Source organism: Strigops habroptila, chromosome 3 (genome assembly GCF_004027225.2).
Source record: "Strigops habroptila isolate Jane chromosome 3, bStrHab1.2.pri, whole genome shotgun sequence".
Lineage (NCBI taxonomy): Eukaryota > Metazoa > Chordata > Aves > Psittaciformes > Psittacidae > Strigops > Strigops habroptila.
Window position 1 is genome coordinate 24,119,596 of NC_044279.2, and position 14,161 is coordinate 24,133,756.

Sequence of the window (14,161 nt, forward strand, 5' to 3'; positions counted from 1 at the left end):
AAATGTAAGAGTCTATGCACATCCTCAGGAAGTTACTTCTTACATTCTGGGTAAAATACACCTATAACTTAGGACTAAATTACCTTTTCAGTATTACTGAAAGGGGCTTGACTTTTACAGGAGAATCTAGGAGGTTGTTTGTGTATTTCCCATAGCCCTTCTGTGATGAGGCAAAGGTTGTGCAGAGCCCAAATGACTGATTTTTTAGGAGAATTGGGGTGAGACCTGGAAAGGATGCTCAGGTTCTCAGAAGTGCAGAAGTTCATATGTAGTATATGTTCTTACCCACATAATGTGCTGTGCCTTGTATCAGCCTATTTGTTTTTCAGACCTGCCGGAACAGTAATATTCAGATGATAAATGAGCAACTATCAATTTATCGGTCCAGCTTTCATCAATTAAGTTGTGCCTCAGGTTAAGGTTTTAAGGACACGGACTTTCTCTTTACAAAAGTAACAGATGTAAGTAAGTATCTGCTGTAAAGTTCCTGTTTACAAAAGTTTACAACTTTTTTAAGTTGTAAAAAATCTGGTGTAAACCACGTGGCTCAAGGCTCTGTCCAACCTGGCCTTGAACACCGCCAGGGATGGAGCATCCACAACTCCCTGGGCAACCCATTCCAGTGCTTCACCACCCTCACTGTAAAGAACTTCTTCCTTATATCTAATCTAAACTTCCTCTGTTTAAGTTTGAACCCATAACCCCTTGTCCTACCACTACAGTCCCTAAGGAAGAGTCCCTCCCCAGCATCCTTGTAGACCTCCTTCAGATACTGGAAGGCTGCTATGAGGTCACCACGCATCTGAAAATGTGATTTTTCAGATTCCATTTCCTACATTTTTACTTTAGCAATTGTTTAGGCATATGGTAAGTAGTATATGGATATAACAGGCTCTTTCAGTCATAACAATGAACGTGAAGATGTCAAAGTGGATTAAATTCTTCAGTAGACAGTTTAGCTTACCTGTGTATGACCAATCAATCTCTTCAATCAATTTCCGCTGTTGTCTATAGTATCCATACACCAAATCTGCAAAAGAGACATGAATTTACAATATAAATACAAGAAGCCTAACAGGAACATGAAATGTCAATGACACCACCACGATCACCCCCACCCCCAACAAGATAATCACTGTTTTAGTTGGTGAATTATTTACTTTGTCCTTACAGAATATAAACACCACCAATGTTGTAGCATATAAAACACACAAAGCAAACGGATGTGCTTTTCAGTTTACCCTTTCTTCCTCCCTCCCTTCCCTCTTTCTCCTTCTTTCCCCTTTTCCACTTTTTAGAATCATGCTTTCCCTTTTAAAATTAATGCAACTCCCCCTTGAAGAAACCATCTTTTGTGGTCCTTTAGATGTCCTTTAGAAAGAACCCATCTAGATTACTTGGAAATCATGCAAGTTAAACTTTTGCTTCAGTGCATTCAGGACTTCGCATACTTTATCTAACGATCAGTAACTTGGTACTACTGATGCCATTTAAAGATAGTGAACAAAATACTCTAAAATGTCATTTCACTGCATACTATCAGCAATGTTATAGCTGAAGTATGTGAAGTTATTTGTATCTCCATAAAGTTTATGGCGAGAGAAGTCTAGATATTAGATGCTTTTTAATGACATTATATTTCTCTAGGGAGAAATATCTAACTGTATAAATCATAGAATCATAGAATCATAGAATCGTAAGGGTTGGAAAGGACCTTAAGATCATCTAGTTCCAACCCCCCTGCCATGGGCAGGGACACCTTGCCCTAAACCACGTGGCTCAAGGCTCTGTCCAACCTGGCCTTGAACACCGCCAGGGATGGAGCATCCACAACCTCCCTGGGCAACCCATTCCAGTGCTTCACCACCCTCACTGTAAAGAACTTCTTCCTTATATTTAATCTAAACTTCCTCTGTTTAAGTTTGAACCCATTACCCCTTGTCCTACCACTACAGTCCCTAAGGAAGAGTCCCTCCCCAGCATCCTTGTAGACCCCCTTCAGACACTGGAAGGCTGCTATGAGGTCACCACGCAGCCTTCTCTTCTCCAGGCTGAACAGCCCCAACTCTCTCAGCTTGTCTTCATATGGGAGGTGCTCCAGCCCTCTTATCATCCTCGTGGCCCTCCTCTGGACTCGCTCCAACAGCTCCACGTCCTTTTTATGTTGAGGACACCAGAACTGTACGCAGTACTCCAAGTGGGGTCTCACAAGAGCAGAGTAGAGGGGCAGGATCACCTCCTTCGACCTGCTGGTCACGCTTCTTTTGATGCAGCCCAGGATGCGGTTGGCTTTCTGGCCTGCAAGCGCACACTGCCGGCTCATGTTAAGCTTTTTGTCAACCAACACCCCAAGTCCTTTTCTGCAGGGCTGCTCTGAATCTCTTCTCTGCCCAGCCTGTAGCAGTGCCTGTGGTTGCCCCGACCCAGGTGTAGGACCTTGCACTTGGCTTGGTTAAACTTCATAAGGTTGGCATCGGCCCACCTCACAAGCATGTCAAGGTCCCTCTGGATGGCATCCCTTCCCTCCAGCGTATCAACCGAACCACACAGCTTGGTGTCATCGGCAAACTTGCTGAGGGTGCACTCAATCCCACTGTCCATGTCACTGACAAAGATGTTGAACAGGACCGGTCCCAACACCGATCCCTGAGGGACACCACTCGTTACAGGTTTCCAACTGGACATTGAGCCATTTACCACAACTCTTTGCGTGCGGCCATCGAGCCAGTTTTTTATCCACCGAGTGGTCCATCTATCAAATTGATGTCTCTCCAATTTAGAGACAAGGATGTCATGTGGGACAGTGTCGAATGCTTTGCACAAGTCCAGGTAGATGACATCAACTGCTCTGCCCCTGTCCATCAGTTCCGTGGCTCCATCATAGAAGGCCACCAAATTGGTCAGGCAGGATTTCCCCTTAGTGAAGCCATGTTGGGTGTCACCAACCACCTCGTTGTTTTTCATGTGCCTTAGCATGTTTTCCAGGAGAAACTGTTCCAAGATTTTGCCAGGCACAGAGGTGAGGCTGACTGGTCTGTAGTTCCCCGGGTCTTCCACCTTCCCCTTCTTGAAAATGGGGGTTATATTACCCTTCTTCCAGTCATCGGGAACTTCACCTGACTGCCAGGATTTTTTGAATATGATGGACAGTGGCTTAGCAACTTCATTCGCCAGCTCCTTCAGGACCCGTGGATGGATTTCATCAGGTCCCATGGACTTGTGCACATTCAGGTTCTTAAAATGGTCTCGAACCTGATCCTCTCCTACAGTGGGCCTAAGGTCTTCGTTCTCACAGTCCCTGCATTTGCTTTCCAAGACTTGGGTTGTGTGGTCAGAGCATTTGCTGGTGAAGACTGAGGCAAAGAAGTCATTAAGAACCTCAGCCTTCTCCAAATCCATGGTAGCCAGTTCTCCTGATAGCTTCTGGAGAGGGCCCACATTGTCCCTAGTCTGTCTTTTATTTGCTACGTATCTATAGAATCCTTTCCTGTTATCTTTTACATCCCTTGCCAAACTTAATTCTAGCTGGGCCTTAGCTTTCCTAACCTGGTCCCTAGCTTCTCGGGCAATGCTCCTGTATTCTTCCCAGGCCGCCTGTCCTTGCTTCCACCTTCTATAAGCTTCTATACTCACTGATTTATTTTGACCACTGAATAACCTTTACTGTTATCCTTTTTATGCCAGTACAACTCTAGCTACAAGACTACTGATGTGTGCAAACAGATGACTATGCCCTCTTATACTTATTAATATATGTAAATTGCAGCTATAGGTTTTCTGAGACTGTCATTTCGAGAGTCATAATGTTAACTAGCTTCATTAAATACTCTTCCAGAGAGTACAATATAACCTGGTCAAGAAATAATTGCATATGAGCAAGTTGAGCACACATATGGATTGCTTCTTTGAGAAAGCACCATAGCATTCTGCTCACACTCTGCAATAAACACAAAATTAATGAAACAGCTTCATAGCATCCATTTCTTTTTCTTTAATACAGAGAAGTATGTAGTGCTGATTACAGGATGTTAAATCATAATTGCTATTTGCAAGGTTAGAAATGTTGTGCCTTATAATGACTTTGTGCTACCTATCCGAAGTTTGTATGTTTTAGTAACTTCAACAGGACTTCTGCCTCCTCCATGAAATTGTGATTGCCTTTAAGTGTTTTTCTCTTTCCTTTCTCCCTCCCCACCAAAAAACCCACTTGCAACACTTCACAACTTTCACTCATGACTAAAATTTTTACAGAAAGATCAAACCTCACGTGTAAGTAATGGCACTGAAAAGGGATTTACATGCACCAGCATTGCCCTTGGGCCACATTTTCAAGTCAATGTGCATTGTGCCTCCTTCTTTAATTAATTATGTAAAAGAAAGCTGTTTAAGTTCTGATCCACAGGTGTTAGTTGATGTCTCCAGTTTCCTCCTTTATCCATTGTCCTCCTAATTGTTACTTCAAACAATCAGTTGAGCATTCATATGCTAACTAAGCAGGGTTTGGGCGTGAGAGCGTCCCACCACTTTTTAAATTCCACATGGAGGTCTGATGGACAAGGAGTGATAGCTTCAATGAACAAGAAAAAAAGGGGCAAGGTTCACTTTTTTGGTGCATTACACACTTATAGACCCAGTAAATCTTATGGAAAGTCTTTATAAATGGCTGGAGACATTAGGAGTTCATACACCTTCTTTCCTCTGCTATTCACCTATTGTGCTCCCACAGCCTGTCCCAGAACACTCACAGCCATGTGCCTTCCCTCATCTGCAGGGATTGTCAGTGGTTTTAGTCTTGCCTCTTTCCATTGTAAGTATGTGGCAAAATTGGGTAAGGAAAGCAAATTTCATTTTGGGAAAGAAGAAACTGAAGAATCATAGCTAGCACTGGTATCTCTTCCCGTGAACTACTTGTGTAAACCGCCCTGGCAAAACACAACCACACATCCTATAAAGTGTTCTTGTGTAAACTGTCAGTGTTGACCAGCTAACAGTGTAGAGACCAACTGGAAGGAAATTAATTTTTTCTTTAAAATTTTATTTTACTTAAGAGTTAACAAATTGACATCCCTTTCACTCATGATTTATGACAGCACATACTTCTGTTAAAATACTGTATTTAAATTCCTTACATTTAATTTAAATTAATATAGTAATAATGAGAACATCACAAATGAGAAGGCAAAACTAATGTCAGATTAATGTTCAGCCATAGGGGCAGAGAAGATCAGTTTCTGGTTAAAACATAGTGGTAGGAATAGTATGATCTTGTAGATAATTTTTCCTGTTTAAAACTACAAGTAACCAGGTTTTCTTCCTCTTGACATGAGTCTGATATTCCTTTTGCACTTCCTGGCCGTGGTTGAGTTGCTTTTGATTTACTGATGTGAATGAAACATTCTGATTCTCAGTGTGTATTTATTCATATGTAAAGGTAAAAAATGAATAGCTTTTATGATTAAAAGAAAAAAATATCTGTGAGGGATTGGCACTCTTGATTCGGCACTCTGCACCAGGAAAATGAGTCAGAGAAGTGAAAATGGGACTCAGAACCTTTGAATTCTGTCGGAGAAAATCCCCTCAGAGATGCCAAGGCAACAAGCCCGAAGTATCCATCAGAGACCCTTCTCCTAAGCGTCTGTAAAAAGGGTATTCTGAGGACAGCATCAAGACACAAGGTATGTTTGAGGATGCTGCAATCAACATGCTGCTTTGCTACACATGATACAAGTTTAGGCGTAATCTGGCACTGTAATTTATACCAGCATACTGTAATTTTACCAGCCCTTCCTTTATGCCTGTTCTTTTTGCCACAGCAGTGTCAAGAGATATCAGCTGCTAAACTCAAGAGTTAAAAAGGACAACCTCCTTATGGTTTTACCTTCACTTGGCCTGAAATTGCACATTGTACCTTCAGTGAAGCCGCCATTTACAAGATTTTGACATCAGAATGACTTCTTATTTATGGGAATTGGGACACAGTAAGTAACGTCTGCATTTGTGAGATTTTCTACAAACAGGGCACTGATGTTCTGCATGTACAGTATGGGTAGGCACCATTAACTACACGTTTAGACCGCCAACACAGTTTGGTCTTGGGAAATCAGGTATCACTTGGTATTTTCCTCCTGTCCCAGAATCAAATTTGAGAGCAAAGTGAATAGATACTAAAGGCATAAGCATTCATCTAGTGCAAGTGGATAATGACAACGTTATTACAGTCATGGAGATAAAGGCTGTGTTGGTACTAAAACTGATGGGAATTTCAATTTACATGGGCAGTATTCAACCTGTGTTACTTAGGCCAAAGAAAAGGACAAGAACTCTTGGGATGCCGTCGAGGGATGTGAGCAATCACTGAAAATATATGATCACTTTCTCTTTGAGAAATACAGACGTTTTTGTTTTAAACAAATTGTGTTTCATGAGATCTCCTCTCTATGTACACTTGTATTACTAACTGACTCTCTGCAGAAACGGGAAGCTGTGAGTACCAGAAACTTAGACAAGTTTGGAAAGATTTTAAAAATCTGTGAAGGAGAGTTCCACAAACGCCTCTTAAACACAGTGACACCACTTTTGGCTCATTAAGTCCACTGACGAAACTGGGAGGATTATACTGGGAAATACTCATTTGCTCTATTTTAATGCACTTGCCTAGCCATTTGCTGTTGTAAGAGATAGGTCACCAGACAAGTGGCTTGAACTAGCGAGTGGTTTTAAAAATTTTATTCACATACATATTGTGCCTGCCCATCAAACTGTTTAGAAGGACAAAAGGCTATTTTTACCTACGTTCAGGTATTCTACCACACAAGCTGACCCAACTCCACGGAAAGCTACCGAGATGTTCCAATTCTGTAATGGGATCTATAAAATCCTTAAAACCACAAAAATAATGCTTAAATAACCCACCTCTACAACTTCATACATTCTTTCTCTCTGAAAGTCAATGTGTCAAAATCTTTTGTCACGACAGGTCTGAGACTGTGTAGAGAAATTTATAAATCTTTTTTACCCACAGTTCCTTCTGTGTAGGCTTATTTTAGGCATTGGTACATATTTGGGTATCTATAGTCAGTTCCCTTCATTATGCTTGAGTGTAGGCTGCTCATTCCAATAAAGACTGAAAAAGCGAGACTTTCCCTGCACTAAATATAAAGCTAAAACAAAACTCCTTTTACAATTTGACAATTGTTGTGTGTATTTACTAAAACAAATTGTGTTTAAATCTATTCAAAAACTGGAAACAAAACAAAACCAACCAACCAAACAAACAAAAAAGCCAAAAAAAAAACCCCACCCAAAAAAACCCAACACCCAAAAAACTCCCAAAAAACCTACAACCCACCAAGAAGACTGATTGGTTGCATTTAAAAGCAGTTATCACTAAGCAGCAGAGTATTAATAGGCACTCCTAACCTTAACCTGTCACAACTTTACAGTGAATAGTGCCATGAATTAAAAGGATAATCCCTACGGTGTTAGCTAAGGTTTATTAACCACATTTAATCATAATTTTCCAGGGCATTTGTATATGCAAAAGCAACAAGGACCCCAGTTTGACCAATTTATGTTCTACCTCCGTTGCAATTTTAAATGCCTTTTACATTTAAATGCTCCCAAAATTCCTAAGCAGCCTGTGGAAAGTGAGAGGGATCTCAGGATTCGGCTTTTTCCAATGTGGGGCATGTTCCAATCTATGTAAGTAAGTTACCTAATTCCACCTTCACTCTGACTACAGGTGAAGTAGTAGGAAGTGTTAGTTGGAAAGGTTATTAAAAATCTTTATGGTGTTTCTCCAATGCTTCTCTGCTTGTTAATATTAACATCTACAGACCAGTAAAGCTCTATAGCTTTGGTAATATCTATCTAAAACTCTTGAGAGTAGACCTTATGCAAGTCAGTCATCTCAAAGGAACATTTACTGAAATAAATGCTTTTTAGCACAGTGGGGGCTGTGAAGTCAAGCTGTTAGAAACTTTCTCTTTTGTGAACTATTTCAGTAGTTAAAATCATCTTGTGTACCCTAATGAACAGCCTTAGACTGAAAACTATGAAGGTGTTGGTGGGGGGGATATTGAGAAAAATATAATCTCTAAAGGGGGAAGTCTTTAATTATCAAGTATTTTCCTTTCCCATTTATTTAACACTGGAATTGTAAATTCTACTCAACCATTATCCCTCCAGTCATGTTACAGTATGTTTCCTGAAAGGTGGCTCTTTTGATAGCAATATCTTCTTTTGCTTCAGGGAGGTATTTACTTGAAATGTCCTGGTGAAATTCTTTTTTCAACAACAAAGAGGAAGAGAGAAGTTGCCCTGGATGATTTTTGTATAAGTATTCATATAAATCTAGGGATTATACCACATACCTTTAATAAAACCATACCAAAAACATTCTCTACACTCAACATCAAGACTGAAAAATTCCAAGGCTCATCATGGACACCTGATATCAACTGCACATCTACAAAAACATGTCTCTATTTGATAAAAAATATATTAACACAATGAAAACAATACAACAAAAAACTGGTAAACAAATGTAGAACCTGATATTTTTTGAAAAATCCTAACGATTATATATATGCATATGTACTTCTAGATATAGGTATATTGTAAGAATTTCTCAAAAAGGGGTATATAAATATACTCTCACACATATTGCAATTTCTTATGATTGTATCATGCTATAAATCTCATGTTTACTCCTTTAGCCATTTCCTTATTGCAACTGATTACATAAACATATATTTGGAAAAGAAAACGAAATGTCTCATGATTGCTAGAGACAACAGAGAAAAATGTGACAAACATTGGCATGCTAAAAACACAAACTAAAGGCAAAACAAAGACACTTCACATGTTGGTTTGTTTGGTGGTTTTAAAAAATAATTTTCTTTTTACTAGAATACAGCAGAATTATTAATATAGTGGCATAAGGAAGATCACAGAAAAAATAATGAGAATAATTATAATTACTGTTAAATTTATTTATGATACTGTATTTCAAAATACACTGAACTGAGGAACCAAAATCTCTGCTCCCTCCTTCCCCACAGCTTCGTTGATCGTGGGACCAGAGATTCACTTGTGTTTTCTCCCCCTCCACTCAGGTTCCCTTCAGCAAAAGCACAGAGCAGTACCTCCCTCCTGTTCCATCTGCCTTTTGGGTGTTCTTGAAGAGCAATTGCCATGCAGATTGGCATCTCCCCTAGGCAGAGGAAGGAAGTGAAGGAAGCAAATGGAGTTTTCAAGCCAGCAGGATGTAGTGAAAAGGAGAATTAGTGTCTCTAATACCTTACATGGAGCTGAACACTACAAATGTGTGTTTTAAAATGTTCTGACAAGGTTTAATTTTGAAAGGGTGCCTGAAAGATGACTAGGTTTTTTTATTTAGAAGCATATTTCAATATGCTCTAAGCTGCTCCACACTATCCAGACTGAGAAATTCTCAGCAAATTCTAAAGCACAATTTTCAGCATTTGTGAGACTTTCAGGTTAAAAATTGGGCTATCTGTGAAGCCAGACAACAATCTTTCAGTATTTTCAGGACTTGGGTATCTTTGTACTTGAGGGTCTATCTTCTGCCTAAGTTTTGCTTTTCAGTCTGACTCCTGTTGTTTAAAATTACAGAAGTCTTTGGAAAACTCACTGTTGAATAGGTCAAACCATAACTCTTGACTCTAAGTACAGTTTAATACTAACAGAGATTTCATTCCAACATATTTGGAATGCATATAGAATTTAACCTTTATGGCACAACCTAAAACCAGAAATGATTGGAAAAGAGGTACATGGAGGTGGTGGATTATTGTAGCTAAGTACAGTAATATTAACACTTGACTTTTTTCTCCATAAGATTAAAAAATAAAGAAAAGAAATATATAAAATAAAATTAGGTCATACCAATTTAAAATCTGTTTTCATCACATTTGCTTACTTGATTTATTTTTTTATTCTCTCCAGTACCTTGTTATCTATGCTGTATCTACCATTTGATGTCGTTTTGAGGTCAAATTCTGCCTCATGTTTTTGTATGTCCAAGACTACCATGAGGGAAACAAAAGTCCCATCCCAGTCCTGTCCCACATCACCCACAAAACTGTGACTTCATAGAATCATAGAATCGTAAGGGTTGGAAAGGACCTTAAGATCATCTAGTTCCAACCCCCTGCCATGGGCAAGGGACACCTTGCCCTAAACCATGTGGTCCAAGGCTCCGTCCAACCTGGCCTTAAACACCGCCAGGGATGGAGCATCCACAACCTCCCTGGGTGTCCCTGGGCTCAAACCACGACACTGGGCAACCCATTCCAGTGCTTCACCAGCCCCACTGTAAAGAACTTCTTCCTTATATCTAATCTAAACCTGCCCTGTTTAAGTTTGAACCCATTACCCCTTGTCCTACCACTACAGTCCCTAAGGAAGAGTCCCTCCCCAGCATCCTTGTAGACCCCCTTCAGATACTGGAAGGCTGCTATGAGGTCACCACGCAGCCTTCTCTTCTCCAGGCTGAACAGCCCCAACTCTCTCAGCCTGTCTTCATATGGGAGGTGCTCCAGCCCTCTTATCATCCTTGTGGCCCTCCTCTGGACTCACTCCAACAGCTCCACGTCCTTTTTATGTTGAGGACACCAGAACTGTATGCAGTACTCCAAGTGAGGTCTCACAAGAGCAGAGTAGAGGGGCAGGATCACCTCCTTCGACCTGCTGGTCATGCTTCTTTTGATGCAGCCCAGGATACGGTTGGCTTTCTGGCCTGCAAGCGCACACTGCTGGCTCATGTTAAGCTTTTTGTCAACCAACACCCCCAAGTCCTTTTCTGCAGGGCTGCTCTGAATAAACAACTCATAGACAATTTTGGAATTCAGATACTAGTAATATTTGGAAGTGGAGACTCAGGTGTTTTAATCAAATATTTTGCATTATCTATATAGTCATGTATCTTGCTCATTCATATTTAATCTATATGCTCTTCATTTTGGAGAGGGGGAGATGAATCTGCCTGGGAAGCTATATAAATCCCATGTGAATGCAAACAGAACACATAACCACCGTACAGGCATACATCCCTCACCTGCCCCTCCTCCTTATGTCTAATTTATGCACATTTTACATAACAGTAATAGGAGACAGAATACAGCTTTACGATTTCAGAAAAAAAAAAAAAAAACACAGCATTGTTTTGTCATTTCATATTCTTTCAGTTCTAATCCCTGTTCAATTCTGTCAGCAGACATAAACCTAGTTGAACAAGGTTTGACCCAAAATGTGGAAATAATACACCTGTAAGATGATAGATACATGGTTTAATCGATCATTGTAAATGCGAAATTTCACCTTACTACAATAACCATTTCCCCATATAATCCACCTCTCACTAAGGCACTGAAAAGCCTTTTCCCAGGTCTCAGGTGGTGGTGGTGGCACTCCATGAAAAGCCTTAATTTGTGCACTGAACCACAAAATGGAGGTTCTGACCTCTTGTTACTTGCAATCCTACACTGAGTGTATAACACAGTTTGAACTGAGAATATCATTGCAGCAATCCTAGGTTTGGATTAGTTCAATACAACTGAAACTTCATATATTGTGGCAGTCAGCTGCCAACACTCAATAACCAACTGCAAATTGACTCTGACTTTCTAACAGTAAGAAATTAAATCTTTGAAACAAAAATCAAGAAGCCTGAGAATGTCATTATGATTCATAGGCAAATTTTTACTACAAACTAAACACTGCAAAATGAAGAAATTAAATGCAATGTACCTAACTTAGTGTTCCATTAATTGTAATGACTCATTTACCAAGATTAAATTATTTTTATTGCCAATTAATGAAGTAATTAATTGCTCTGTCAATTAACGGCAACCAGAATCAGGGGTAAACATTATCTAAAAATGTATAGCAAGTTAATGGTTTGAATATGCTTTAATCTTCTAAGTAGGTTTCAATGCACATAAAGTGACTTGTGAATTTAGACAAGGACTGATAACATCATTCCCACACTGGGAATTCACCTGCCTAAACTCTTTTTCTGGTTTGGATCTCGTCTCCCAACAGAACTAAGGGGTTTGGGCTCTTAAGTGGTGAAGAATTTCTAGAAAGGGATTTTAACACATTGCAAGCTCTCAAAGTCCTCAAAGCCCTTGATAAACAGACACCTTCCCTTGGTCTAGGTGTAGAGCACTACAGCCCTGGGTAAAGGCACTAATTAGCAGCCTGTGAAGTGTGTGCACGCCTGTCTCCCCCTCTCTTATGAATATTTATATGAAGGTTTTATGGTATGGAGAAAAACTTCAATAGACTGGATTCAGAGTGTCTTCTGTGAATATTCTTTGGGCACATAATTAGGACACTTTGTCCTAGAGCCGTTTAGACACTTCTGCCATTGTGCTAGGGAGGAAGCCTGACTTACACATCATGCCTAGTAATGCAAAGTTATGAATAGGGGATGGCCTGGAAGTTTACATATAGACTTAGAAGAAGCTCTCTCACTGCCTGTTTTCTTATAAATGCTTCCAATTAACGGTGCAGGCCCAAACAGAGAAAATGAAGACTGCTAAAACTCTCTTCCTGGAGTGAGCAAGGAGGGTTTAAACTTCTAGGCCATTGAGAACACATGGAGAAAATAAAACTGGAGAGGAACATACAGCTGACCCTATACCAGAACAAAGTCTGAGACTTTATATATAAAAATATAGCTACATCACAGAGTCTAGCAAAGAAAAGCAAATTGAATTCCTATGGGGTAGCAGCAAGAAACAATCAGCACAATGTAACAAACCATACATTGTTTACATAAAAATATGTAAAATGGCCAAATGACCCAACAGGACAAAGCTTAGCAAAACAATGCAGGTGCAAATCTGAAAAGTAGCTCCTGAACAGAAACAAGCAGAGGCCTTTCTTGAGAATATAATATTCTTGAGAATATCTTGTTTCATATAACATGCACAGCAGACAGGTGACCTAGAGAACAGCAGATGAACCACTAAAGAGTGATGACTGCAATGTAATTTGTAATTCAAGGGACAGCAAGGACGCCAAGTTAGTACACTGACACCAACATTTAGCAAATAAAATGCACAAGTTTTTAAAAGATCCCCAAAATAAAAATATTTCCAGTTTTGATAGCAATGACACTTTTTAGAAGTCTTCAAAATATCTACTGATTTTCCAGAACACAGTTGGTTAAATTCAAAGATTCCAGAGGGTATGCCAAAATACTGTGATGCACTGATGTTTCAGTTATTTAGACCGGGTTTCAAGGAAGTTCAGAAAGCTAGAACAAGCAAATCAAATGTGTACAATGCCAAATGATGTGCAGCTTTGACAGATGTAGCAGCAAAAATAACTGGGGCAAAAAAAAAAAGGGGGGGGGGGCCACTGAAAACCACTAAATTACTTTTACTTTGTTGGGTTTTCAATTAATTGTATAAGGTGGTAGAAGAGACCAGGGCATCCCTGGAGAGCTAAATCAAGTTCCTCATTCAGTGTATAGCTGGAGCCCAAGCAGAAATTTGGAAATATGTCAGAAATGATGAAGAAAACATTATTGCACCTTAACACAAATCATCAGTGTGGCTTCATCTGGAAAACTGCATTCTGTGATGGTCTTGCCTTCTCAGAAACAATTAAGCAGAACATGGATGAGAGGGAACACTGATGAAAGTGACCATGGAAAAGTTCCAAATAATGGGAGATGGAAAGAAAAGGTTAAGAATGCTTATTTTGGGAAGAAAACAAATACAAAGAATAATGAATGTTGCTAAGATGAAGACTGAGAACTTTTGTTCCCCCTCTCTCTAAAAGAACAAGAACACCCGGGGGCATTATGAGAAATCTGAAAGTAAGAAAACCAGTGCAAGAATACATTTTTTTCACATCTAGGCAATTATCACTGCAAGAAACCACTGAGGCTAACAGCTAAATGAAGACTGAAATAGCTATAAAGATATCAAGAATATTTGGAGTTATCACAATACATTTAGAAAGGCACCTGGCATACATGAGATGTGAGAAACACTACGGAGTACACTTCCTATAAACTTGTGGTATTTTCAAATTGTGATCATCCATCAGCGGTCTTTTCCCTTATGCCTTGAGCAGTTACTGTGTTTCTCATTATAGTTTTAATGTCCAAACATCTCCACTG

At 39.7% G+C, this 14,161-nt stretch overlaps 1 protein-coding gene across 5 annotated transcripts in view; it reads right to left on the reverse strand.

The window, feature by feature from the left end:
• The window catches only part of PTPRZ1 (protein tyrosine phosphatase receptor type Z1), a 142,770-nt gene that overhangs the window by 104,012 nt on the left and 24,597 nt on the right, over positions 1-14,161 (reverse strand). For all 5 annotated transcript variants that reach the window (XM_030478777.1, XM_030478776.1, XM_030478773.1 and 2 more), the window contains exon 2: positions 965-1,030. In XM_030478777.1, the coding sequence (XP_030334637.1) occupies positions 965-1,030 (66 nt within the window). The remainder of the gene's footprint in view (positions 1-964; positions 1,031-14,161) is intronic.